At 38.5% G+C, this 24724-nt stretch overlaps 1 protein-coding gene across 3 annotated transcripts; it reads left to right on the top strand.

Annotated features, from left to right (window-relative positions):
• Positions 1–697: 697 nt before the first annotated feature.
• On the top strand, positions 698–22753 carry LOC119729781 (LHFPL tetraspan subfamily member 2a protein-like). Of its 3 annotated transcripts, none has more exons than XM_038202526.1 (4): positions 698–897; positions 9401–10065; positions 17735–20216; positions 20405–22753. In XM_038202526.1, the coding sequence occupies exons 2-3, from the start codon at positions 9558–9560 to the stop codon at positions 17989–17991; spliced, it is 765 nt and encodes a 254-aa protein (XP_038058454.1). In that variant the 5' UTR covers positions 698–897; positions 9401–9557; the 3' UTR covers positions 17992–20216; positions 20405–22753. The 3 variants fall into 3 exon arrangements, with proteins under 3 accessions (XP_038058454.1, XP_038058452.1, XP_038058453.1); XM_038202524.1 differs by having other exon boundaries at positions 698–1172; XM_038202525.1 differs by lacking the exon at positions 698–897 and adding an exon at positions 4544–5248.
• Positions 22754–24724: the final 1971 nt, after the last annotated feature.

Raw genomic sequence — 24724 nt, 5'->3', positions numbered from 1 at the left:
GATTGCAACAATGTACTGGTCATTAACCATAGGTACTGGTCATTTGATACCATATATAGGTACTTTTTCCGGCCGTTCAGAGCCATGGGTGGATTCGGGGGGTGCGGTGAGTGCCCGACCCCCACCCCCACCCCGATGTTGGCAGTCTGTGGCCGCCAAAACTGACTCGGATACTCGGCTGGATACTTTTCAGAAACAGATTCAGGCGGCGAGGGTTGAGGAAGTTATCTAGCGCCCCCTTGTGACTAGACTTCGATTGAGCAGTAATGGTCCCCTTTGACCGACGAGTTCGATCACTTACCTCTCACAAAACCTCAATCAAATCCCTGAATTTTTTTTGGCACAGAAATTTGGAACGATTTCTCCCTTTCTGCCTCACTATTTGTGCTGAGCAGTCGAGTCAATAGCGTATTCGCGTCTGGGTTTTAGGTCAGGTGCGGGGCATTGGTGCAAAATGGTATTCTGGGGGGGGGAATAGTTATGCATGTATATTGTTTTTGACTCTCAAAAACCTAATATTTACTGAGCTCATTAAAACAATAATAGTCTGCTCTTACTCTGATTAAATTGTTAATATCTGGGTGGCGGTAATAAAGACAATGAGAAGCAAGAAAGTGATTCATAAACATTTCCAAATTGACTGTGAAAGCAATGTCTTCTATCTTCAGTACAGTCTTAATCGGCCATGTCTCAATAGAGGGCGCTATCCATGTCTCAGAAACCAGAATCGCACCGTTCAATTTCGCACGTGCTGCATGCACACTTATTACTTAACTTTTGGACAACACGGCGGCATTATGATAACATCCTGTCCTTGTGCAAACTTTACGGATCAGCCAGACGGCCCCAGGGTCGATGTGCTGTCGTGGACGTCAGGACAAAGGGAAAAAGTGATGAGTAAGTTTGATGATTCACCGTGCTGCTTTGTCGGCCTGGGGGCAATTCCCGCCACTTGGTTACGTAATCTGATGTTGATCACTTCCGCTATTCGCTTCTCCTTGGAAGAAAACACGCAGTGTGTTGATGATGATGTCTCGTCAGCGCAGTTCGACTATTTAGCTGGCTGGACCGTGGTTCTTTACTCTATAGGCTGGATACTGTCTTTATTGCCCGAATTGGCTGATGAATGATCGACAGGGTTGTTGTCATATTTTTCTTGACGAAGATTTCAGGTAAGGTTTGTCATGTATTATTTGTTTGTAATTGTAGGCCTACAGTACAGTGCATATTTATGAATCATTAGACCTAACTTTAATTTTTGTTTCGGTATTTGTTGCAGTTATGTACTTCAGTATTTTATTTAAGTTACAATGTAATATATAAGTTCTAATCCTACGTGGAAGTTTTCTGGAGGAAAACTACATCTAGAATTAGATCAGGCACAAATAACGGAAAGGTGCCTCCTAATTCTAGAAGTAGACATGGTGGAGGGAAACAACCAATTGTCAACTTAAGTAATGAATCTACAAGAGGTTAACTAAACTACTGCCCTCTAATGGATAATGGCTATAATTGACAGAAAGAGAGCGAAAGGAAAAAAGTCAATGTTGAAATGGCCTCTATTAATATTATAAGACTTTGGATAAAATTAGGAGTTTTGGAGTTCTCATGGACATGATGGAGTAGGCCTACTTGAGATAATAAGAAATGACAAGGAAAATACTGCCTAGAACTGGCATGGCTAGGTCCAATAAGTTTGTTTTTGTTTTTACACTACCACATTAAAAACAAAGATTTGTGAGGCCTGTCTTACATATTGAATGAAAACACAAATTTTGCACTGAGAAACATTTCAAATTTGTTAATAATTATTTCACATTGAAGATCTACAATTTTAGTACAAATAAAAAAGTGGCATCTGAAATTTAACTGTGTTCATCTTTTTTGTCTATGCACGATACTCATTAAAAAGCCTAAACTCCCTTTCAAGTTTCACTTTCATCGGGATTATTTGAGAAGGTTTATTGAAAGACTTAAAGCCTTTAACTTGCCAATTACATTTCCTGCAATTATGTGCGTGTATGTCTTGTTAACTGCATGGCTGCTGTATTTGATTAATTTTACTGAACCCCAACCATGCCAGCTCCAGTGGTTCGTACCATTTTCTTTTGAGTGCTGTGCTTGTGACTTGGTGTTGGAGTGGTCTGCTCATGATTAAAAAGTGCAGTTTCACACACGAGTCCAGCCAGTTTGGCTGCTTGCCAGTCATTTATTACATGATTTGGAGCTGAGATTACATGCGTTCTTTGCTACTCTAAACCATATGGCTTTTTTCCCTGTCATTTTCACACTTGTGTGTGGTTGAAGTGGCAGGCATGGTATGTTTGTGCTCAGTACATTATTGCATTTTGGGAAGGGAAATGTATACAAAATGTTGTCCAGCAATACCGGGTACATGTATGTAAATAATTTACATTGTTCAGATGGAGGGGGAGGGGTCAACGCTTAGCCAACCTCCCTGGTCAATAAATGAACAGTTAAATTATGTTTATTTTTTAAAATGTGAGTTCTAGGCATGAAATTTCATTTTCACCATAAAACACATTTGTAAGAGGAAATTTACCAAAAGTTTCAGACCTGTCCTAACAGAAAAAACGCATGTTTTTGAGAGACGGAGATTTCCCCTTTAACTCTCCTTCATTGCTGCATCCACCCCCCCCCCCCCCCCCCCCCCCCCCCCCCCCCCCCGGTGGAGGGGTTGTGAATTGTCGGCGTCTGTAATCCTGCGCCAGTTCGAAAAAGGGTGATGTAAACTAATTGAAAAGCAACTCTGCTAACACACCCAGAGTCCAGCAGAAAAGAGAGTACATCTCTCAACAAGATTCCATCACAATTTAGCAGAAAGAAAGTCTTATCTGTGGAATATATGATGAGAGTGCAAAATCACTTGGCTCAGCAAGTGAGAGGGACCTTCATTTCCTAAATGAGTGAACGTTTTGGGTGAAGAACATGTGTACATTTTGTTAACTCACCGCTCAGGATAAGAGTTGTGGTGATGATTATTCGTTTTTTTAATGTTGGGTACAAAGTCTCTGTTAACCACTTTTGACATCATGGAGCCGACACGTTTCATGAATGTGAATTTTTCTCCTTTAATGTTATTCACTTTTAAATGAAACATTGAACAGAAATTAACATTGCTTAGTTATGGAACAGTGAATTTACAAATTTTGGATGATTAGCTGCCTGATAATGTTATTCAGGAGTATCCCTTTTTGCATTATAATTATATGAGAAATGAAAATCCATAAGTTGGAATTAGATGAAACAAAAATGCCACGCATTTATATTTTAATGATTGACTTTCTGAAGGAATAATGCTTCAAACATGGCCCACCCTCTTGCATTGAGTCACCACCCAATGCAGGCGCAAATGTCTCTCAGAAGAGTGGAGCCAAAGGTTCCTGCACTTTTTATCCTAGGGGAAAAAGCCACATTTTTAATGCCTGGCTTTAAATGGCCATTTAACAGGGCCCAGGGGCCTGGCTCATGTTTGGTTGATTAATTACTGATGTGGGTCAGGTGACAGACCAAGTGTGGAGACAATTAGCTCGTGACCAGCCTGGTGCGTGATTGATTGATTAGGTCCCCTGGTGTTCTCAGAGCTGGCTGAGTTTCTTAATTAATGCAGTTGCCTCTTGATTAGCCATTGTCGGCCTGGAAGTGAGATATCCCTCAGACAAATGAACAATTGAAAAGCTTGTGAGGCGACTGTGCATTAATTAGGGCAGTAATTACTAACAAGAGACAAGATAAATTATTAGTGTTTTAGAGCCATTGTTTACAAGAATGATTTATCTACAAGCTGGATTGTTTATTCAGAACATGGGTAATGGGTTTGGCTGATCTGTTATGAGACCCCAGCACAGAAAGAAAATGATGACAGACATGTTTTGTTGTGCAGTAAAATCAAAAGAAAATTTGCTTGTTTGTTTATCATATGGTAACACTTCAAAAAATTATCCAGTTTTCATGGTTTATTGTATTATTTTAAATTTTTGTCCAAATGTGGCAATAAATGTTTTTATTTCAGCAAATTGGCCACAAAATATTCAGATATGTCAGGTAACTGAGGTTGTAAACACACACAAAAAACAAGCTAAATCACGTACACATGTACTGCATAAACTGTTTTGCTCAGTCAAGAGGCAATTTTGAATATAAGCTCAGTCAAGTGTAATGAGATTTACATGTAGAACCGGTTTGTTTAGAAAGTGCATGGACCGTTTATGAAAGAAAATATGGGGGGGGAAAGGAAATGGAAAGGTTTGGCCTGGGAGAGACAGCTTCTACTCTCACTAATTACTATGAATACCTCCAGTTTGCTCAGTCGTATAAATGTCATTGCCTGGTCTCAAGTTTCATCAGCTATTCGCCCTCACCCAAGCAGAGCAGAATGAAATTATTGGAGGCCAGCCATGCAGAAGAAGGTGGAGAAAGGAAGTATTTGGAGCGAGCAAATTTCAACAATGGTCAAATATTTGCCTTTTCACCGGAGCCTTTCTTCGGCGACTATCTGCAAAATTTGAAGGGAACTCGTAGGGTATTTGCAATTATGGGGAGAAGCGATAGAATGGATGGTATTCTAGGGTCTGTGATGCTCTGAAGATGAAATGCAAACACAGTGTATGCATAGACTTCATTCAATTTAAAGCCAAGCGCATTTTGAGCAGGGCAGACCATTAGAAAAGAAGTCAAACCTTGAAAATTATCACACGTGCAAGAAAATTGACAGTAGGCCTATGTGCCAAGTCATCTGGTTATAATTTCACAGGCATGTTCAAGTATACATACATCTTGTTGATCACCATGTTTTCAGCTGTGTTGTCATAGAAGTGTTTGATGGCTTGCTGTAAAACACTTGCAATTTAATTGCACCTGCAGTGACAGTGTACACATTGTATTGAGAGCCGGGCTAGTCCATTCAGCTGGAGGGGGCAGGGTTTGTCATTATTAACTGGCTCCTGATTGGTCCATACTTCTCTCCGTTTGGTATCACTGACCACGGGATCAACCATGCACAAACTGTGGTACACACTACACAGCTAGGTAGCTTGCCGAGTGTGTTGCTGACAGCACAGTGTATGAGGAGGCTGTTCATTGTACCATGCATACTGTAGTTATTTGAAATTGAATGCAGTGATAACAAATTATATTTGGGATGGTACGGTTACTGTCAATGCTGAAATTTTCAGTCAAGCGCAGTTTTCGACGCAATACAGAGTGAATGGAGTTTGCTTCTGACAAGGTTGGCTTTGTTTGTAATTTCTTTGCCTTTAAGAATTTTTTTATGAGTTAAATTAGAGGTCTGTCGTGTCTTTTTAAATTAAAACGAATTCTGAATGTGTGACCTAACCGAACCGATTTGTTTGTTTTCAGAATAGATACCCGGTAGATATGTTTATTGTTTGTTATTGCATACGTGTGTGTGCTACCTCAGCTCGGGTAAGGATCCTAGAATCAATAGATCAAAGTACACACAGGTATTGATGTAAGTGGGCATGACATTGAAGACTTATATTGTCTAACTCTAAAAAGTACTGTGAAAACGAGGACTAATCCTGCAGATTTATAAAATTATAAACAATGTATGTCTGTACATGTAAATTTTTTGTGATAATCAATAGTGTACCAGTAAGGGCATCACTGAACTTTATTCACTCAGATCGTTGATTTGTTCTGTAACTCAGTTTAGTTGCTTAGTGATTATTGGTAAAGGAAATTTGGGGGGGGGTCCCTCCAGCCAGGTTTTGTTTCTGTTTTGGGGGCATTTCATGATTGTGAGGGGTTTTTATTCTCATTTCACCCACTGTTTATCTCAAATTTCTTTCTTGAGTTGTCCTGTTTATTGGTGTTTCTCCGTCACAGACAGTAAATCACAGCACACTTCTGTTTGTCCTTGCGGGCACTGCTCAGTGTCAAGGTGTTAGTTGTGATGTGGATGGGTATACACTCATTATTATGGCTGCAGTGATAGCAGTGTTTGTACACCTTGAATCCAAGGATTTGCTGGCCACCTTTCATATTGAAGTTGAATGAATGAATGCAGACCTGTATAGTTTGACAAGGTACATTGTACATACCTTGGCTAAATGCATTCAACCTGGCATGTTTTCCCTTTTTTTGAAACAGGAGTTCTGCACTAGTTTTGCCCTTTCATTTTGAGAGCAGATTGCCTATTGTTTGTCACTTTCCTGAAATTCTAGACATTCATCTCATTTTCAATTTCAGTGGTCTTCAATTTGAACTGTATTGGGCACTCTTTTGTCAGCTTTTGATTGGAATTCAAAAAGTGCCCCAGGTTATTTTTTGGTAAATATAAGCTCAATGGTTCACCATTTTAACTGATTAAACCGTGATAGATTCAGGTAAATTTGTAGTTTACAGTGTGGGGCATGTATGTGTACATAATGTACTTCCAGATTGTAGATCAGTGGATATCCATAATTGATTTCCTACCACCATTGGGAAAAAAGACCCCCCCCCCCTCAAAAAAAAAGGATGGAAAGTCAGTAACATGCAGGTGTTTCAAACCCAGTTGCATGGTTTATGTAGTTACAGTTTTTTTCTTTAAATGAAGTTTTAAAATTTTATTAGAGTAGAAACAGTAGGCCTACAACTCCTTTCAGTTATAAATAAAAGCAAAATTGTTAAAGATCGTGGGCGGCTTTTAAAAAGGCTTTAAAGTATGTAGACTTATAAAACGAATTAGTTCCAATTCAAAAGAATTTACCAAATCTCCTTGTGTGGCTTGTTTGTACCAAAGAATGTTTTCTTGATCAACAGCATCATGTCATTTTCTTAGAAGACAAAGGTAATTGTTAATTTTTGTTATATTTCCGCATTTTATTTGAACAGAATTCATGGTTTGAGGTGAGGCAAATTGCTGGTTTAAGGGGAGGAAATTATAACGCATTAAACAAATAGCCTAGGGAAAAGAGTGTTTATAGTAACCTTTTACTGGGGGGGGGATACATGTTAAGGTGATTTCAGGGATAATATTTGTTTATGAGCTTCCTGTATTCCTTTGAGGCGAGCCGACAGATGTCATGAGAGTGTTTAAGTCTCTCACTAACTCACGAAACAGGGGCGCAATCGAAGGCCTTGAGGCACAGTCAGGTACCAGATCCGATTAGCAGGATTAGCCACACCATACAGCTTGGGAATTAGCGTGATTAGTGGTGGGATATGACCAGGGGGATTAACTGGGGAGGGGGGGGGGGAGGTACTGATATCCATTGGTACGATACAAACCCCTAAGGACAAGAGGTGTGTGTGGGGGGGGGGGGGTGTTTTTGAAAAACCCCAAGGCCAGTTTGGGGGAAAGCTGTGTCTCTCAAAAGTGCAGAAGGTAAAATCATTGTATGATGTGTTTGCTCAATCTGTGTGGGTTCACACAGTTCAATGGCACCACTTATAATAGTTCCAAATACTTTTTTTTTCCTTATATTGTGGAAGTTGTGCGCTTGATTTAATTACAAATCAGTGTTTGCTATATGATAACAAGTTTGGAGACGTTTTCAATATGTTGGGCTTGTGGAGGTCAACTTGTGAAGGCTTGCTAAAAGTATTTTTAACATGGTGCTACGAACTTACAAAGTGATAACGTGTGCACGCACTGGCTCAAGGCATGCAGATGGGGCAGATGACGACCACTGAATTCAACTGAGTGGTCCCAACCTAACACTAAAAGCAATGAACATGATTGTCATCATGTAGTGAATGATAAAATTTGTTTTCTTTGTTCTGAAATTTAGCAGGGAAGATCTGGTACTAGAATACGTTGTCTGATTTATTTGAAACAGAATTATTTGTTTCAGAGGTTCCGGTACATTGTACATGTATTTATCACAGAAGCTTTTGTACATAGTGTGTAGAGCTGTACAAAGAAAGAAAAATATTGTCATCTTGAAGTCTAACAGTACAGTACAATGATAAAAAAAATATTGAAGTTGAAAAACTGCATGTTTGAGTTTAAAAATATTTTTCCATTAAACAATTACAAAAAAACTTTTTTGGGCCAATGGTGTTCTCAATAACTGAATTTTTCTTGAAACTCATATGATTCGGTACACAGTTGATTTTTCCCCTTAACACCATTCATGGAGGTACAAATGTAGAACTAGTGTTTTGTGTTTCTGCACGTATTCAAGTTGCTGACTTTGTTGCCAATCCTTGAACTTTTTGCTTTTGTATACATTCTGCAGCTTGCAGTTTCCGCATCATTGCCCGCATATAAAATAAAATGCCCCAGGGAAGAAATGGCGGGAAAAGTGATCTTCGGGATTACTGTATATTTATGAATTATTTTTCCAAAATTCATATCACAGTTTACCTAGATTGTCATATGACAGGCCTAAATGTTGCCAGATCTTTAGAAGAAGGTTTACTGAAGTATGCCTAGATTTAAAAGTACGGGACACTTTGCTTGACACAAATTCAGCATGTGGTTGAAGGACGTTGTGATCCTGAAAGGTTCCCCTGAAACTAAACTGAAAGTTTGTGGTATGAGATTGTAGGCAGCAATTCATCAACAGACTGTGCCAGGGGTTGCGTTTCATTCAAACCTGCGTCATGAACACTTTCCCCTCCAGCTGTTGAATGGATTGGGAAAAGTTGGAAACCCTTGCCTTACACAGTCACAAAAGTTGGGGTTTTTTTGCCAAGATTTCCAGAGCAGTTTGTGTGTTGTTGATGGGGTTTGCCAAGCATTGCAGACCAAAATGTTCTTTTAAAACTTCCTTTTGTGAAAGATAATTGTCATCAAATCATGGCCAAGTACAGGTACAAAGAAATCTTTTCAAGAAATTAGTTCTAAAAATGGCTTTCCCAATCCAAATAATATAAAAAGGGTCACCGCAGGAATGTATTCATTCATAGCAAAGCTTTTTATGTGTCGGGAAAGGGTTGGATTCATTCTGTGTCACTCAGTGCTTTCTGGAATCTTGATATGGTTGAGTTGACAGAGACATCCTGAATGCCTTTGTCTAGTTTTGACAATGTACTAGGCAATCAGAACAATTGGAGCAAAAGCTGTGCTGAGACAGCTGGAAGTGGTGATATGCTGTACGTCATAGGTTTATCATGAAAAATCTGATGATGACTTCATTGAATAAAAATAAGCTGGAAAGCTGGTATTTTCCAGTTCACAGTGACAATGCATTATGGTCTTCTCAAGCACTAGCTCTATGCATTTACTTATTCGTACTTCTGCAAACTCAGTAAAGAGATCGTTGTTGTGTTCAATGTTGTGTTTTTCTGACCAAAAATGCTTTTCTGCACCAATTATCAGTTACACGTTGTAATTATATTCTACACGTTGTTGTATGATAACTTGTTGTAAAGGCTATTTGTGACAGTTTTAATGACTTATAAAATACTTTTCTTTTTGATACTGCAGAATGTTCATCCTGGATTGTGATTCTTCAACTCAAGCTTGCCAATGTAACATGAGGGACAGATTTATTGGTTAAGAGATCAAACTTCATGTTGGACTGACAACAGCTTCATAACTTCAGATTCTACTCAGGTACTAGCAAACATACCCCAAGCTGACAATGTGCTATCTGATAGTGACAATACGCTCCCTGCTTTGGACTGTGGTCAGTATTGGTATCGTTGTGATGCACGTCTTTGCCATCATCAACCCGGATTGGCTGCTCCGCGACGACCGGCCTCTCACGGCCGCCTACGCCTCAACCACACCCAACGAAGACGTGTCATCGCAAAACGCAACGACAGAGTCTTCCCTCAGACCGGACTCGGACATTCTAATCACACAGAGTTCCAAGGTGGGATTACTGACGTTATGTACAGAGCGGTACTCGATGAACACTCTGCGTTACGTGACCAACAACGGTGAGCAGTCCAGAGCTGAGGAATGTGCCTGGATCGCCAGTTTCTTTGAGTTGCCTATTTGGTTGTGGATGGTGACTGTTGTTCTCTACTGTCTTGGTGTAGCCATTCTTGGTTTCATTGCCGTTGTGTCGGTCTTCACGATGTGCTTTAAGAGTATTTGCAAGAAAAGCCTCTTCACGGTGTCGGGACTTATACAAGCAATCGCAGGTGAGTGATCAGAAAGAGTTTTGTATGTTGTCACTCTTTTCCTTACATGCTGAATCATTTTTGCACTCATTCATATTCTTACTCATACAACTCAATGTTTTCCTCAGTAAAGAAATTGAGTGGAGCAGGACTTAATCTACGACCTCTGAAGCACTATCAGTGCACAATAAAACTCACTCAAACAAAATACAAGTTTATACTTGTACGTGTACTCTCACTGGGGTAGTTTTATTGAAAAACAGGCACAGTTGATGAAATTAAGAATGAAATGTCATTGTCCTTTTTTTTTTGGAGGGGGGGGGGCTATACATTGCTAACAAAATTGGGAATTAAATTCTTTACATAAATTGTGAACCACTACTCACTTTGTTCTGATGTGCAGAGATTTTCCTAATGATAAATCCTTTAAAGTGCCAACCAGAAGTCAATGCTTTTTTCCCAAGTTTATACCGGTACTTAAAGTTAGGACAATCTTTAACTCTTATATTTTTTTATAAGATGAACATTCTCACTTAAACATTGTTAAGAGCAACGACCTTATAGTCAGTGTACCCCAACAAGATTTGACAGGGTGTAAACAAAGACTTTTCAAGGAAAAAGTTAGTTTGCTGATGACTAATAATACTAAATCTGGTGGGTTTAACATCCTCTGTTTGTTGTTCAGCCAGGAGAACCCCACCACAGCAATCTACAGTACAGTACAGTCATACAGTTTGGCTATAATATCACACTAGTCATGTGGCCTGTATTTTGTGTACATGTATGGTAGACTGCTTCTGGGTAGTGTGTGTGGTACTATAACCCAATCCAATGCGTGGGTTTAAAGTTAAGCCTAGCCCGAGAAATTTGTGTGGGAAAATAATCAGACTTTTGGGGGAGTATATTTTTTCCCACTGTTTGATTTGTGTTGACCCTTTGATCTGAAATGACCTCATCCCTTTTCATCAAGTGCTTTTTCAGGCCTGAAGTGGTGATTCACAGACTGTCACAAAAAGTACAGTAATAAAAAAGTTGTGGACTTCAACCTGAAAGAGGGACAATATTTTATTGGGGTTTGAGAAGGGGGTACCTGAAAGGGAAATTTCTTTTTGCGATGGCAAGCCAGAACTTAACAGTTGCTTTTACACATTTGTACTGTACATACAAATGCAGTTAACTAAGTCATGTAGTGGCAGTTGTATAGGCCAACTGGATAACTACATGTATTTGGAGGGTTTTAAACGTATAGGTTTATGTTGTACATTTAGCTTTAATTGTTCAGTCTTTTACCAGCTATTGCTGAAGGTTTCAATTTCCAAATGGACCAATTTGACCAAATTTGTTCAGCAATCCCAGTGTGAGATGTGTGCACCGGTATATTCACCCAACCATGCTGTTGAAGTAACTTTTATTGGTCTGAAAATGGGTTCAAGCATAGTATTGCCCAATTTAAACTCGGTAACCATCTGGTTAATGGCCTAGGAGTGACTGCGGTTAACAAAACTGGAGTTGACAATGCAGGAAACTATTGGTGATACAGATAGTCTGCGGCTTTTACCAGAAGTCTTCTATAGTTTGGAAATGCTTGGAAATTGACTTCCTGTTTCATATGTTCTCGGTATGATCCAGACCATCCACAAACCAACTCAACAATGAGCAAGTTCTGGGAGGACCATTAGTTGACTAGTAGTTGATTTATCAAATGCCTGTGACGTACAAACGCCTCTAGTCAGTAGTCACAAAACGTCTTGGTCCTAGCTCCCCGTGTCTACATGTATTTGGTAACCAGTGATGCAATCGTGCCCTAGGGTCCCGTTCAAAATAGTCGCTGAAGTTGTTCAACCATCCTGCGTTCAAGTGAAGTTAGTAAAACTATGGTTAACCATAGTCCTCACCTGAACTTGCTCAACAATGCATAATGTAATCGGTAACTAGGACACATGTACATTATACATGTACTGATACATGTACAAGAACATCACATAACGTGTACATACATGTGTACATTGTTTTGTACATTGTGCAACAGGATGAGTGAATGTTTGGTTTGGGGAGAGGCAACTTATTTTGAGGAGTAAACTGCAAAACAGTATAACCACTTATTTCTGGATCTGGATCTGGAATTCTGGATCAATACTGCAAGCAGTCTCCCATTATGGGATGTTATGTATGTTACAGTGTACATGTATTTGATTTTACAATGTTCATGAGTCTTGCTTTTAAGTTAACTGACAACCAACTGTAAAATGAAATGTCAGTGCAATTTTAACTGATACTGTAGTTTTGCCAAGGACAGACTTATTTGAACTATTGTAGGGAACAATTGAAGGCACTGTTGTGGTTGATAAACTTCTCTGAAAAGATGATGCGCATACTAAACAATAACAATGCGGTCAGATGTTTTCAGACTGAAGTGGTTTTTAGAAATACCTAAAGGCTTTTGTTTTGGTTTCAGCCCTATTTTGTTTTCCAAGGTTTTTGTAAACAGTTTCCTTTTCTGACTGCCCTGGGCACTGTTAAAGGGAATATACATCATTTGCTTTTGCTGTAATTTTCAGAAATGGTTGGAATTGGGGGGTTGGAAATATAAAGCAAATATAGTTACACTGACTTTTTGGAGGTTTTGGGTTCGAAAATGCTATAAAAACCAAGAAAAACCATCATTTTCCTTTAGTCTGGTTCCCTGACTCCATATAAGAAGAAACAGAGCAGTTTACATACATTGGGGAATTGTAAGGTTAGGGAACCAGTCTAGCTGGCTCGTACCCGTTCATAGGTTTGTAATCGATTGTAAACAAGTGCGATGGTCAATTGGGGCCAGTATTTGAAAAAAAGCCAGTTGTTTCCAACGCTGATCGGCCGATCAGCGTTGGAAATTGATACAAAAATACCACTTTTCTTGAAAATGACAGTATACCAGGTGCCATAATTTTACAGGATGCTTTAGACTGTCATTTACCAACATCCTATTAAGGTATTTCGCAAAAACTTGGTAGTTTTATTTTTCGATGTTTGCAAATGTTGTATATTCCCTTTAAGTCTGTCAAGCCATGGAGGAATACCTCTCCATGGTCAAGCAAAGGCTGCTTCACAGAGTTCAGATAAAAGGTGGCTCAGTTTACCCATTTTTGGAATTTTTTTCGGAAGTTCAGATTTCGAGACCTCTGCAAGAAACAGTAGGCCTATTGGGGAAAATAATCGAAAACCCCAAATTGACCAGAGTGCAATTTGTTTCGCCATAGCGGTAACACTACATCATACATGTACAGTACCCAATTATGGCCTTTATTTACCATGCATGTAGAAGGTAGAGTGAAAATTCATGATAAAAAAAAATGAAACAATGGTAATTGACTATTGTGCAATTTGACATATCACTCACAATGCCGTTGTCTTTTTTTCCAACCCTTCAGAGGTCCGAGAGAGTCTTATCTTCACTGTTGCTAGGCAACATTGTCTCAGTGGGTCTGATAATGCCCAATACCATAGTAACCGCCTTCATATTATCTCCATGGTTACTCTTTTCTTTTTTTTTAAGCCTGATGAGTGAGAGATTTTTTGGGGGCTCACCCAAGGGGGAGAAGCCATACACGTGTGGATTTTTGTTGAGCAGGAAAGGCAGAAATCCCAGAAGAAACTCTGGAATAGCAAATGATGCAAAAGGTTTGAATTGAAAGAGGAGCCAAGATATCAGAAAACAGAATGCTTTCAAGACTGTGGCATAATTGATATTGACTATAAGTGCCTACAGGAATTTCAAAAGTTTGGAGAGCATGGTGTGTCCTCATATGTCATACAAACATGTACAGTGAGTGCATGTACACAGGGGTTACAATTACTGGTAAATATAAAAAGTCAGGTTTTTTTCCTTGTTGTGTCCCACATAAACCTAGTTGTGTTCCAGAAGAATTTATCGTACTCAAATTCCAAAACCTGGTCAGCAAAGCACACCTGGCTAATCTATAAAAAAAATCTGACCCCATTTTGACCCCTTCTGAAATTAAATGTTAATCCCAAGCACCTGCCCGCAAAAAAAGTCCCAGAAGACATTTCATGCTTGATGCATTTACCACCAGGATTCAAGGGGATACACACGTATTTGAACTGGTTTGTGTAGTGGGGGGGGGGGGGGGGGGGATAGGACAGAGCAAGTGGAAATTAAAAGTTTTGAGGGTTTTTTTGCCTGTGTGAGTCTTGGGTCCCTGTAGGGTGTGTAAGCTTAGCACTAAACAGGTGGTCACATCCTTCCTCCTGCATGTGAAATATGGCTGGTACACCTACACATCATAAACCATAGTGCCCATGCATGGACCACCTCCGATTTGATTGTTGTAAGAGAGCGCTCCCTTTTCTGCCCCTAGGGCCCCCCCCCCCCCCCATGGGACAGCAGATGTAATTGTAAATCAAAATTACTAGGGTGGAGGACCACACATCATCGCATTTGAACAGTCCTAGCCTCAACCATGGAGGAAGGAACATGGGTCCTTCCATATCTGTGCACCCCCTACTCGTTTACAAGTTATGAAAGACAAAAATAAAACCACTTTAAAAAAGAAGTCACCCCCAACCGCAACCCCAAACCAAATCCTCGAAATGTTTGTGCATTGCTGGCAGTTTCTACTATCAAGTTGAAATAATATAAACCTACCGGTAGTAGTACTAGCATGGAACGGGTTCACATCAATCAAGGAAATGTTTGAGCAAGATAATGCCACATTTGAACACCATCATCATTTCCTGTTTCACCATCTCTATCCAGCCTAACATACATGTACACTGTATCACTGTCAATTCCTGTAAGCGTCTCATTACTGACTCCAAAATGTTTACCAAAATCACAGCTTTAAGGCATCTATGTTTGCTCAGTTCTGTGTCTAAATGAAAGGAAATCACTGGGAGGGGAGTGTTAAATGACAGGAAATGAAGCGCACCTAGTCAATGTTGAGCCTCCTTAGTTTCCAATCATTTCAACGCCAATTGCCAACTCAGAACTGTATCCATTTACCCATGGGTTATGTCCATTCCTGGCAATTTCTACTTGCAAATATTTGTATGTATAGAAGTCACTTAATTGGACAGGGCCAATAATAGGTTCTCAAGTTAATGTTTCAGCACGATAACGGTCAATCTGAATTTCCTGGTTTCAGCATCTCAACCCAGCTACATGTAAATCACTCTCAGTTCCTTGATACAATTAAGTGTCACATTATTGACATTCAAAATGTCGACCAAAATCACAATGTTTGCTCAGATCTGTGTCAAAATGAAAGGAAATCTGGGGAGTGGAGTGTTAAATTACAGGAAATGAAGCGCGCCTAGTCAATGTTGATCCTCCTCAATTTCCAATTTCCACATGATGCAACTCTATCCGTCCCACTAACAGAAATTAACGATACTTGCTACAATACAATTCAAGAGAGCAATGAAGTGAAATATCAGCTGAGGACTGAACATTTATGAGTTTTCGGGTGTTCCTTTCCCAGGCAACTAAAATTATCACCAGAAGTAGGATGTTGACATTGCCACCCCAGCAGATAAACACAAAAAATAAGATCAACATGCTTTTCCTGTGTTGTTCTTGGAGCAGGACTCATTTCCAGACACTGGAGTATCATCTAAGTGTTGCATCTCACATGACATTTGTTTATGAACACTGTACATGAGCATTGTGTACATAGCGAAGGGCATAGAATATAATATGATGCGAAGGGCATACCGGGTAGAATGTAATTTTTTTTAAAGCAAAATTACTTGCAAATATGAATTTGGAAAATTAATCTGCTGTTGTACATTGTTCTGTTCTTTGAGTTATGGAGAATATGTACAGTGTAGGCCCTAGTATTAATCTATAATGGACAGTTTGCAAAGTACTAGCAAAAACAAGAAGTTTTATAATGTTGGGCGTGGTAGGCATACTGTTCCTACAAGGCTGCAGTGTTTTATTACTATTGAGTTTAGTAATAATTTGTGTACAGTTAAGTACATACATGTAGAAAAGATCCACCCCAATACTGTAAACTTGTGTGAAAGCACTTATGGAAATGAACCTTGCACATCTGTCAAGACAAAGCAGGTTGCCATTCAGTCATTACACCTGTTTGTCCAGAATTAACTCAAATACAGTTCAGTTCTATCATTGTTGGTCCCTATGAGGCAATCAATCAAAACACATACCCAGCAATGAATTCCAACTCCATGACAAATTGCCAGACTGAAACTAGACCAGACCATGGGTTCCATTACAGCTGTAATAACCTGCCTGGGTAAACTCCTTCAGAAAAAAAAAACTCTCTGTAATGATTGAGGAGAAACTGCAAACATCAAAAGCCCGACCGGTTGTTTAATGAGCGATATTTGCCGGGTGTTCGGTAACATAGAGACTTCACTTGATGGACCAGAAAGCTCAGGGCTTATTATTAATTTGTGTGTATTGATGGCTTGGGGTTTACATACAGGTTGTACTGGTATCTGGTGACCGTAGCGATGGGTGGTAATCAGTGGTCACTCATGCAGCAAGGTGGTGTGATGGTGACGATGAACAATTTGGCCACAGATGTCATCATCATAATGTACCGGTACCTGGCCTTTGTAGTCTTCGTCCCAGACTGGATTTGTATTTTATTCCTGTTTTTCATCCAGTCCCTGACAAGGTTGTCCAGGATTCAGTATTTTATTCCTGTTTTTCATCCAGTCCCTGACAAGGTTGTCCAGGATTCAGTATTTTATTCCTGTTTTTCATCCAGTCCCTGACAAGGTTGTCCAGGATTCAAATCCAGTCTTGTTAACTTTGAAATCTGAAAAATTAACCCTGAACAATTCCAAGCATGTCTCATGTGCGCTTTAGCTTGTAGCACAGGAGAGGTACATATGTGGTGGAAATGTCTTGTGTCGTGGGTGCCTCAAGTTCCAATGACTGAGTTTGATTCATCTTGTTGACAGTGCCCTCTGCCTCCTCAGTACCGGTAGCTTAACCCTGCATGCTAGGGATCAGGACCACTGATCTTCATTTAAAAATCGGGAAAGCCCATTGGCTATTAGAAAGCCCACTGTCCAAGAACAACCCACATTTTTGTTGTATTTGTATAGAAACATTTTTTTATTGAATTAACATACATGTACACTTCTTACTCAACAAATTGATATGTTTGCTTCAAGAAATCAAACTGGCAATAAAACAGCTTTTTTTATAAAATTTTTGTTTAGGAAAAAAAGGCAATTCGGAGGTCGCAGGTTCAAACCCTGCTCCACTCAATTTCTTTGTTCAACCGTGAAAAAAAATGGTAATTTTTATAAAATATACTTTTAGGTCTCTATTTTAATACTTTTGAACAATGAGAATGGTTGAGACTGGTTCCCTCCCCGCATTTGAATGGAGGGATTGGGAACCAGTGTGTAGCTTCACTTGTTTGGACAGCTCGGATTGGCCAACACGCTATCCAGTGAGATCATTGTATGGGGACCAGCTGCATTAGGGATACAAAATCTAAATCCAACTTGGATCAAGATGGTCAGAGATGTTGTGCTCTGCGACACTCTGTTTTTCTTGACATTGAAAAGTTTGACTCTGCTGTGTATGGCAGATTAATTAGTTAGCCTCTCTTTGAAAACCCCAAAACACCACCTTCTCTTTTGACTAAAATTCCATCAATATAATCCGACTCTTCTCTCGTCCTCCAATCTTTTTCTCCAGGTCTTCTGATTCTCCTGGGTCTGGTGATGTACCCTGCGGGCTGGGGCTCAGATGCCGTCACCGAGCTCTGCGGTATGGACGCCGCCCCCTTCCAGTTTGGAGCATGCTCACTGGGCTGGGCATTCTACGTTGCCGCTGCGGCCACATTCCTTACATTTGCCTGCGCAGTGTTGTCCGTGCAGGCCGAAATTGCAACATCCAGCGACGATGTGCAAGATGAGATACTGAAAGGGAAATACGTCATCTGTCTGCCGTGATGAAAGAAATGTGTACACGGATGTTTTTCGGACTGAGGATGGTGACAGATCAGTGTCCAAATTCACCGTGCCACTAAGCATGCATGCAGCTAGAATGAAATATCCTCTTTTTAAAAAATTGAAACAAAACTAGTAACAACTTTACGAAGACTTTACACTATGTTTCTTTAGAACAATGGAAGACTTTCCTTTTGGAGGAAATATCAGGAATTTGTGCAGTGATTTGTAGAATTTGAGACCCCCAAATGCAAATATCAGACTTCGTGTGCAAAAAAGGGGAGATTTCAGACATTGGGGTGAACAATGTGTGAGAGATTCACCTTCAAATACACTTAACAAAAACATTTTATTTAACAGTATAATTTTAGAAATAAATAAAAATGATATATTAACTGCAGATGCAACATTTTCCACTCGCACTAAAAGAAAAGGCAATAGGAACACATTCTTTGTTTAAAAACTGAAAAGCATGAGTTTTGTTTTTTGTAACGAACTGAACTGAATACCATGACTTTTAAAAGTTTACATTTAAATGTTTTATATGAAATGTATATTTTTGTGTACATATTTTTGTGTCCATAGCACAGTGTTTCCCTGATGAACAAAATAAGGCCATACATTATTAAATTATATTATTTGTTTTGTTTTGTTATGACAATCATTAAAATGGATGTGAAGTCAGCATTCCCAAGTGACCAAGTGAACGATTTGTAGGTTACGTAGTTTACATACTTCCTAGTTTTTATATTTTGTTTGTGTATTGGTATTTTGGAAGTCATGTGAATAACCCTCAAAAGTATTCTGGAAGTTGAAGTTGTGTGGCATGGTTGCAGCATGACGATGCATACTTGTAACCACTCTCGGTTGTCAGATAAAGAGTCGTCAAGCAGATAACCTTTGCTATGGAGGTCATAGTGAATACATCGGTAACAAGTCTAGAAATATCTGAAATTTTGAAATGGAGTAGTCACAGGTCATTTTAATACTCAAGTATGTTCAAGATGCTCACTGTACAAATGCATGTACATAAAGACACTGTTAACACAACTCTCTGTAAATAGTTTACATGCCTTTTTGGCATCTAATTTGTACGTACACATCTGTTGGCATTGTCCCTTCAGATTTAAGTTTTAAGACTTTGTTTTGAAATATTTTTCTTTTGAGAAAGGGCTCATATACATACATATCAAGTTTTACAACTATTTATTATACATGTAATATGGATAATAAAGTTATTTGTTCAGTTAGTAAAAAAATGTGGACGCTTCTACATAAACACCAGGAGAATAAGTTCTGAAATACTGAGATTTGACTGAATCTGCTGGGAGTGGCTGAAGAAATTTATAGACATCACGTCAGTTTCGGTCATTTAGGGGTGGATCTCTAATCATAAATTTGAAGACGGGTGTTCTTTCCCCCTACCCAACCTATAATCAGTTTCTACAATGTACATGTACATGTACTGAGGTGTAAGCACATGTACATGTAAAATACATGTACTTCTATTTTCAGTTGTTAGTTGAATAGTTATTGTGTCTGTATGTTAATTTAAAGGTTGGTGTTGCAATCTGCACATACATGTATGTATGCAGTCTTGGCTATTGAAATGACACACTCTTGAAAAGTATAGATTTCTGAGCACCAGTTTCAATATATTCTTGTTGTTTAGTCAGTCCAGACATGTTGGATGCAAGAGAAATTTCAGCAGATGCTAGACATACCTGTCTTGAGTGTTCTCAATTTATTCACTTCATACAAGGTACATACGTACATCTGCACAATGTGCATGTACATGGCATGATGCTCTTGTCAGTTGTCGGGCCAAGAATTCAATTTGTCCGGATCCAGAAATAGGGTCGTTAACGTCATTCGAGATCAAGCCTGATCAGGTCTTTATAAGGTTGCGGCCTCAGTTAGGTTTTGTATTTTCTTAATACATGTAGGTATTTTTGCCAGGAGAGAGGCAATTGTAGTAAAGTGTCTTGCCCAAGGACACAATCACCATGTTCCCTGTCAGGGTTTGAATTTTTATGGTACATTTTGTAAAATCTCAGGAATTTCATATTTTAATGGGGATTAAAACAAAAAAGGAATCTAGGAAAAATCCTGAAAAATCTCACCTCTGACAGAAAAAGCCGACAAATCACACCACTACTCTAGAACCATGGCCAATTTACAGATGGAAACAGCAAGCTATATTTTATGCAAACCAGAAAATAAATACAGTCGAATCTCGTTTGTACAAACTCTGTTAATACAAAATTCTGGTTATAACAAACATAAAGCCTTAGTCCCGACTGTGCATTTATGTGCACAATGAATGGGACTGATGTTCCTCTTAGTACAAAATTCTGATATAACAAACAATTTGGCTAGGTCCGAACGAGTTTGTATTAACGAGACTCGACTGTAGTCTTCCTACGCAAAAAGTCTTCCCTCAATAGACCAATGACTTCCATTCTTGGATTAATTTTGGCTAATCATTGACACAATCTCCTTTTCCCAATCCAAACTTCCATAATTTTAACATTCAATGTTTTTTTTTTCAACTTATTTTTGATAAATCCGATGCAGTGCGCTATCATCTCTGGTTCCAAAGTAATTAATGTTCTGCAGATGTGGCACTGTCGGTGCGCGCTAATAACAGGCAATGCAGCACAAGTGTTCCACTGTCGCGTTGGACTGGGTTCGGGTTAACTTGATCCAGCGTCAGTCTGTCTGTGGACATTGTAGAACGCACTCTGTTGGTTTTAATCACACAGTAGCTGGCAAGAAAACAGTGAATTGATACGTGCAATGTCTGAAAGACTCCATCTCCCTGTGAATTTTGAATAGATAGAGCAGCAAGTAATTTTAGACTGCATGTGTTAGGTGAATCAAAATTGCGTGGATCAACCCCCCTCCCCCCAAATTTTTTTGAAACCGTCAGATCTGTACTGAGATGCATAATAGAAGAATGCACACATGATAGTTACATTGGTGGTGAGAGAACATCATAAGCTAATTCTGGCAGTGAACAGTAAATGTAAAGATATGATTTCAGTTTACATGATGCAGAGGTGTTTTTGATTACAGCTCAAGTATTGCTTTAAAGTTGCTAGTTTCTGACAAATCCTAAGCATTGTGAATTAAATCATAAGCCTTATTCAAGAAAATTGATTTGTCTTTATTTAGGTTGAAAGGGTGTGATCTATAGGGTGTGGTCACTGCTAGGAACTGACAAACTGAAGACAAAATAAAGAAACTTTACTTATGTATTACATGTAGCATTTTAAAAAATGAACAACAATGTAGAACAGCCTGCTTTGTACACATTCACATTCCTACCGTTTGATTCAACACTGGTCACTGTACTCGGGTTCTTACTGAAAATTCTTCCTTTTTAATACATGTTTGACTTGCTGACACAAAACTAGAGCGATTTCACAACAATGAACTCTCAAGATGTTGGCATCAATAAACGAAGCCCCCAACATTTTGAGGGTTTTCAAGATTGTTTCCTGTTCAATTTTTGAAATGTTCTGGAAATCCGTATATTGGAAGAGTTTCAGTAGTTAGAGAGTTATGTCTTTAAAAGGGATTTGTGGTAAACATTGCTGAAATTAGTGTCAGTTTGCAAGACAGAAGGTCACACTATTCAACTCTGGGGTTTTTTACATCTGAAGTCACTTTCTATAGCTGTAAAAGCTGTATGATAGACAGCTTATCATAAAAACATTTGTGGTGTAGATACTTAAGATACATCCTGACACGCTTTCTGAAGTATTTTGAAATTGGCATTCCATGTTGATGGCATTTGCCACATCGTATTTTTATTTCTTCCTCACCTTTGTGATTATTCAATTGTAATGAGAATATTACTTTTGTAAATATTAATTTGTTGTGGGGGAGTATTTATGTGTGCATGTGAATAATCTAAGACCTTTGTTTTCACATAAGAAAAGATTTTTAAAAGAAAGGGGAAAACTTGTATTGTTATAAATATGTTAATATTATTAGCTACATTTACAGTATATGTTTCAAAGACATGATAAATATTGTTTCTATGTGTTGTTCGTGTTTGCTATAAATTTGTTGCACATGTTCATTTTGAAAAACTTTCGTTAGATGTAGCTGTAGTATAGGCCTAAGTTGATTTGTGTGTAGTTGGTGAAGATGCAGACCACTAAATCTATCTTTCAAGAAAATATTATTGAAAAGGGCCAATGGTTTTATGTAGTTTTCTATTACATGTATATACAAAGGTGTGTAGAAACATGTAAATTTCATTCTTGTGAAATACATTGTTTTTATTTTGAAGTATATTTTTCAAACCAACAACTCAAACAATTGCCATCATGTGACGAAATGTGTGGAGACTTAATAAGATATTTTAAAAATAAAACATAGTTGTATACATGTAACTGCAGCTGGAAGTATGAAAATGATGGCAAAATGATTTGTAGATCATATTATAGCCGACAAACTTTACTTTATCAATAATAGGAAAGACTTGCTGTTGTTATTGTATATGAGATAGAAAAATTGTAAACATGTCTACGGAAAAATCACTGTTTTGGTAGATTGGTTTTTTTTCTTTTTTAGCAAATCAAACTGAAGAAGCTTTGATTGTTGTTGATGTAAATTGGATATTTATTTATACTGTAAATTCAGGTGACTCATTTGTACATTGTCTTTTCAGAAGAATTTTTTTTCATACCTTTGAAATGAATCTGGGCAATAAATATTACTTGGACAAGGAAACGTCCATTTATTGTTTATACATGTATTGTCATTATGAAATGCCTGTCCGTCTGATGCATGTAACAATTTTTTCTGTACTCGCCTGAGATTTTCACAATTTCCCTGGCTTTCAAGAGATCCGAAGCAGGCTGTTACACCCTTTACACCCCCCCCCCCCCCAGCTACATCACATAAAATTGGCACTTTTGTCTTGTTGATCCAGGATTTGCAAAGCATGATAGGAATGATGGCCATGGCTGAGATTGGTCGCTATAGGAACCAGGCAGATTAACCAAGATTCCGAAATAGCTACTGCATCATCCCTTAATCCCAGATTATCCAGCTAATCCAACGCCTTCAAAGACCCTGCAGCTTCTCAATCTCTGACTGGATGATGAATTGAAGCCTTTTTATCATAACTTGTTTTATTCGGAACTCCCAAATTTCTGATATCACTGTTATGATTGAGAAACACCCTGTAACCAATCCACCGGATGCTTGTTATGCATGAGTGACAACTTTTCATTTAAAGAATTAAATAAAATCCTTCATTAAATAAAAGAACAACTTGCATTCTGTGCCAAGACCTTGAGATATTAATGTGCATTCAGATCTGTCTGGCCGAAATGCCTTTGTGAAAACCATCCGGGACAGGTCCTATGTATGCTGAAGCTCAGGGTATTTTATTACCTTCACTGGAATCCTGGATCAAATTGAACTTGAGTATCACTTTTCAAAGGATCAAAGTGAATCCTTTTCGACTTTGGAAGAATTCAACATCTGTTCCAAAGTTTTATCTTTCAGAAAATAACCAGGTCATGTTGAAACCTGTCCATTCAGATTACAAAAAAGGATTGGTTTGATGTAGTAAAAACATAGTTTTGAGCTGCACTTTTAGTAGAGCCAAGTACATGTATACAAAAAGTTGAGACATCCGTAACTGCTGCATTATTTTCATCATATTTGCTGTACATTTAAGGGCAGGCTTTTTCAAACTTGAAACGAAATATTGTTTGTAACGACGTGGAATCGTATTTGAAACTCATTTTGATACTTATTACATATTTATTTTATATATATTATATTTTATACACATGCAATAAATTCAGAATATGAGTGATAGAAGACGATTTCATAGGATATTATATTTTATATATTTATTTCAGGTCCCGCAAAAAAAACAAATAAATAACTAAAAATGAAATAAACAAATGGCCAATTTCCAAGTTTTCTTGGATCAAAAGTGTGTTTAGAAGACATTTTTGTCCAAGCCAACATCTGTCAGATTCCTCCATCGTCAGATTAAGCTATGAATTTTTCTTCTTGAGAGAAACATTGCCAAAAACTCTCTTTTTTCATGTAACTTGGGTTTCAAGCGGCTCAGGAAGACCGAACATGATTTAATTTTTATGAAATTGCAAAATAAACCAAGAAGACAGCAGCTTGGAGGACTGATAAAAGTAACAATCAGACCAAAGAATGGAGAGGAATATGTTAGCCTAGGGGCCCCCTCTATGGTCAAAGTTTCAATCAATAATAAGGCCTTCAATTCATTGGAGAGTGCACTGATCCATAATGCCCGGACTGCGATAGGGTTACCACCCCCTGGAGGGTATTGCAAGTCAAATTAACTTGCATGTACAACAAAAACAAATTGCCACAAATTTGTTGGACCATGAATGAAATTCTGTCTTCCACTTGCAGTTCAAGTTTTTTTTCCTGTTTCTTTATTTACACTTTGGGTATTACATTGCAAATTGATCTTGATTATACATGTACATGTATATACTTAGTGTTAATTGTGAGGTCAGTCCTATCACTCAGTTTAGGGGTTTACATAAAGAAGCACGTCCCCTGCACTATGTTTGCAGTGTAATGTTGTGTAGCATTGGCAAAGATATGGGTACATGGGTCCTTGCTCTATGATAGGATCATTTGCTTTTTGCAGTCTTATTTTATTTGAGGAAACAAAAGTGCAAATTACCGTTCCTCCCCACATCCTATTTTTGGT

This window comes from Patiria miniata, unplaced genomic scaffold (assembly GCF_015706575.1).
Source record: "Patiria miniata isolate m_02_andy unplaced genomic scaffold, ASM1570657v1 HiC_scaffold_21, whole genome shotgun sequence".
Lineage (NCBI taxonomy): Eukaryota > Metazoa > Echinodermata > Asteroidea > Valvatida > Asterinidae > Patiria > Patiria miniata.
The sequence above is the reverse complement of the archived record's forward strand: the minus strand, read 5'-3'. Positions and strand labels throughout refer to the sequence as shown.

Coding starts and splice junctions, on each gene's coding strand:
- LOC119729781 (XM_038202526.1), top strand. CDS start 9,558: ATGTGCTATCTGATAGTGACAATACGCTCCCTGCTTTGGACTGTGGTC. Junction 10,066..17,734: donor ACTTATACAAGCAATCGCAG/GTGAGTGATCAG, acceptor CTTTTTCTCCAG/GTCTTCTGATTCTCCTGGGT.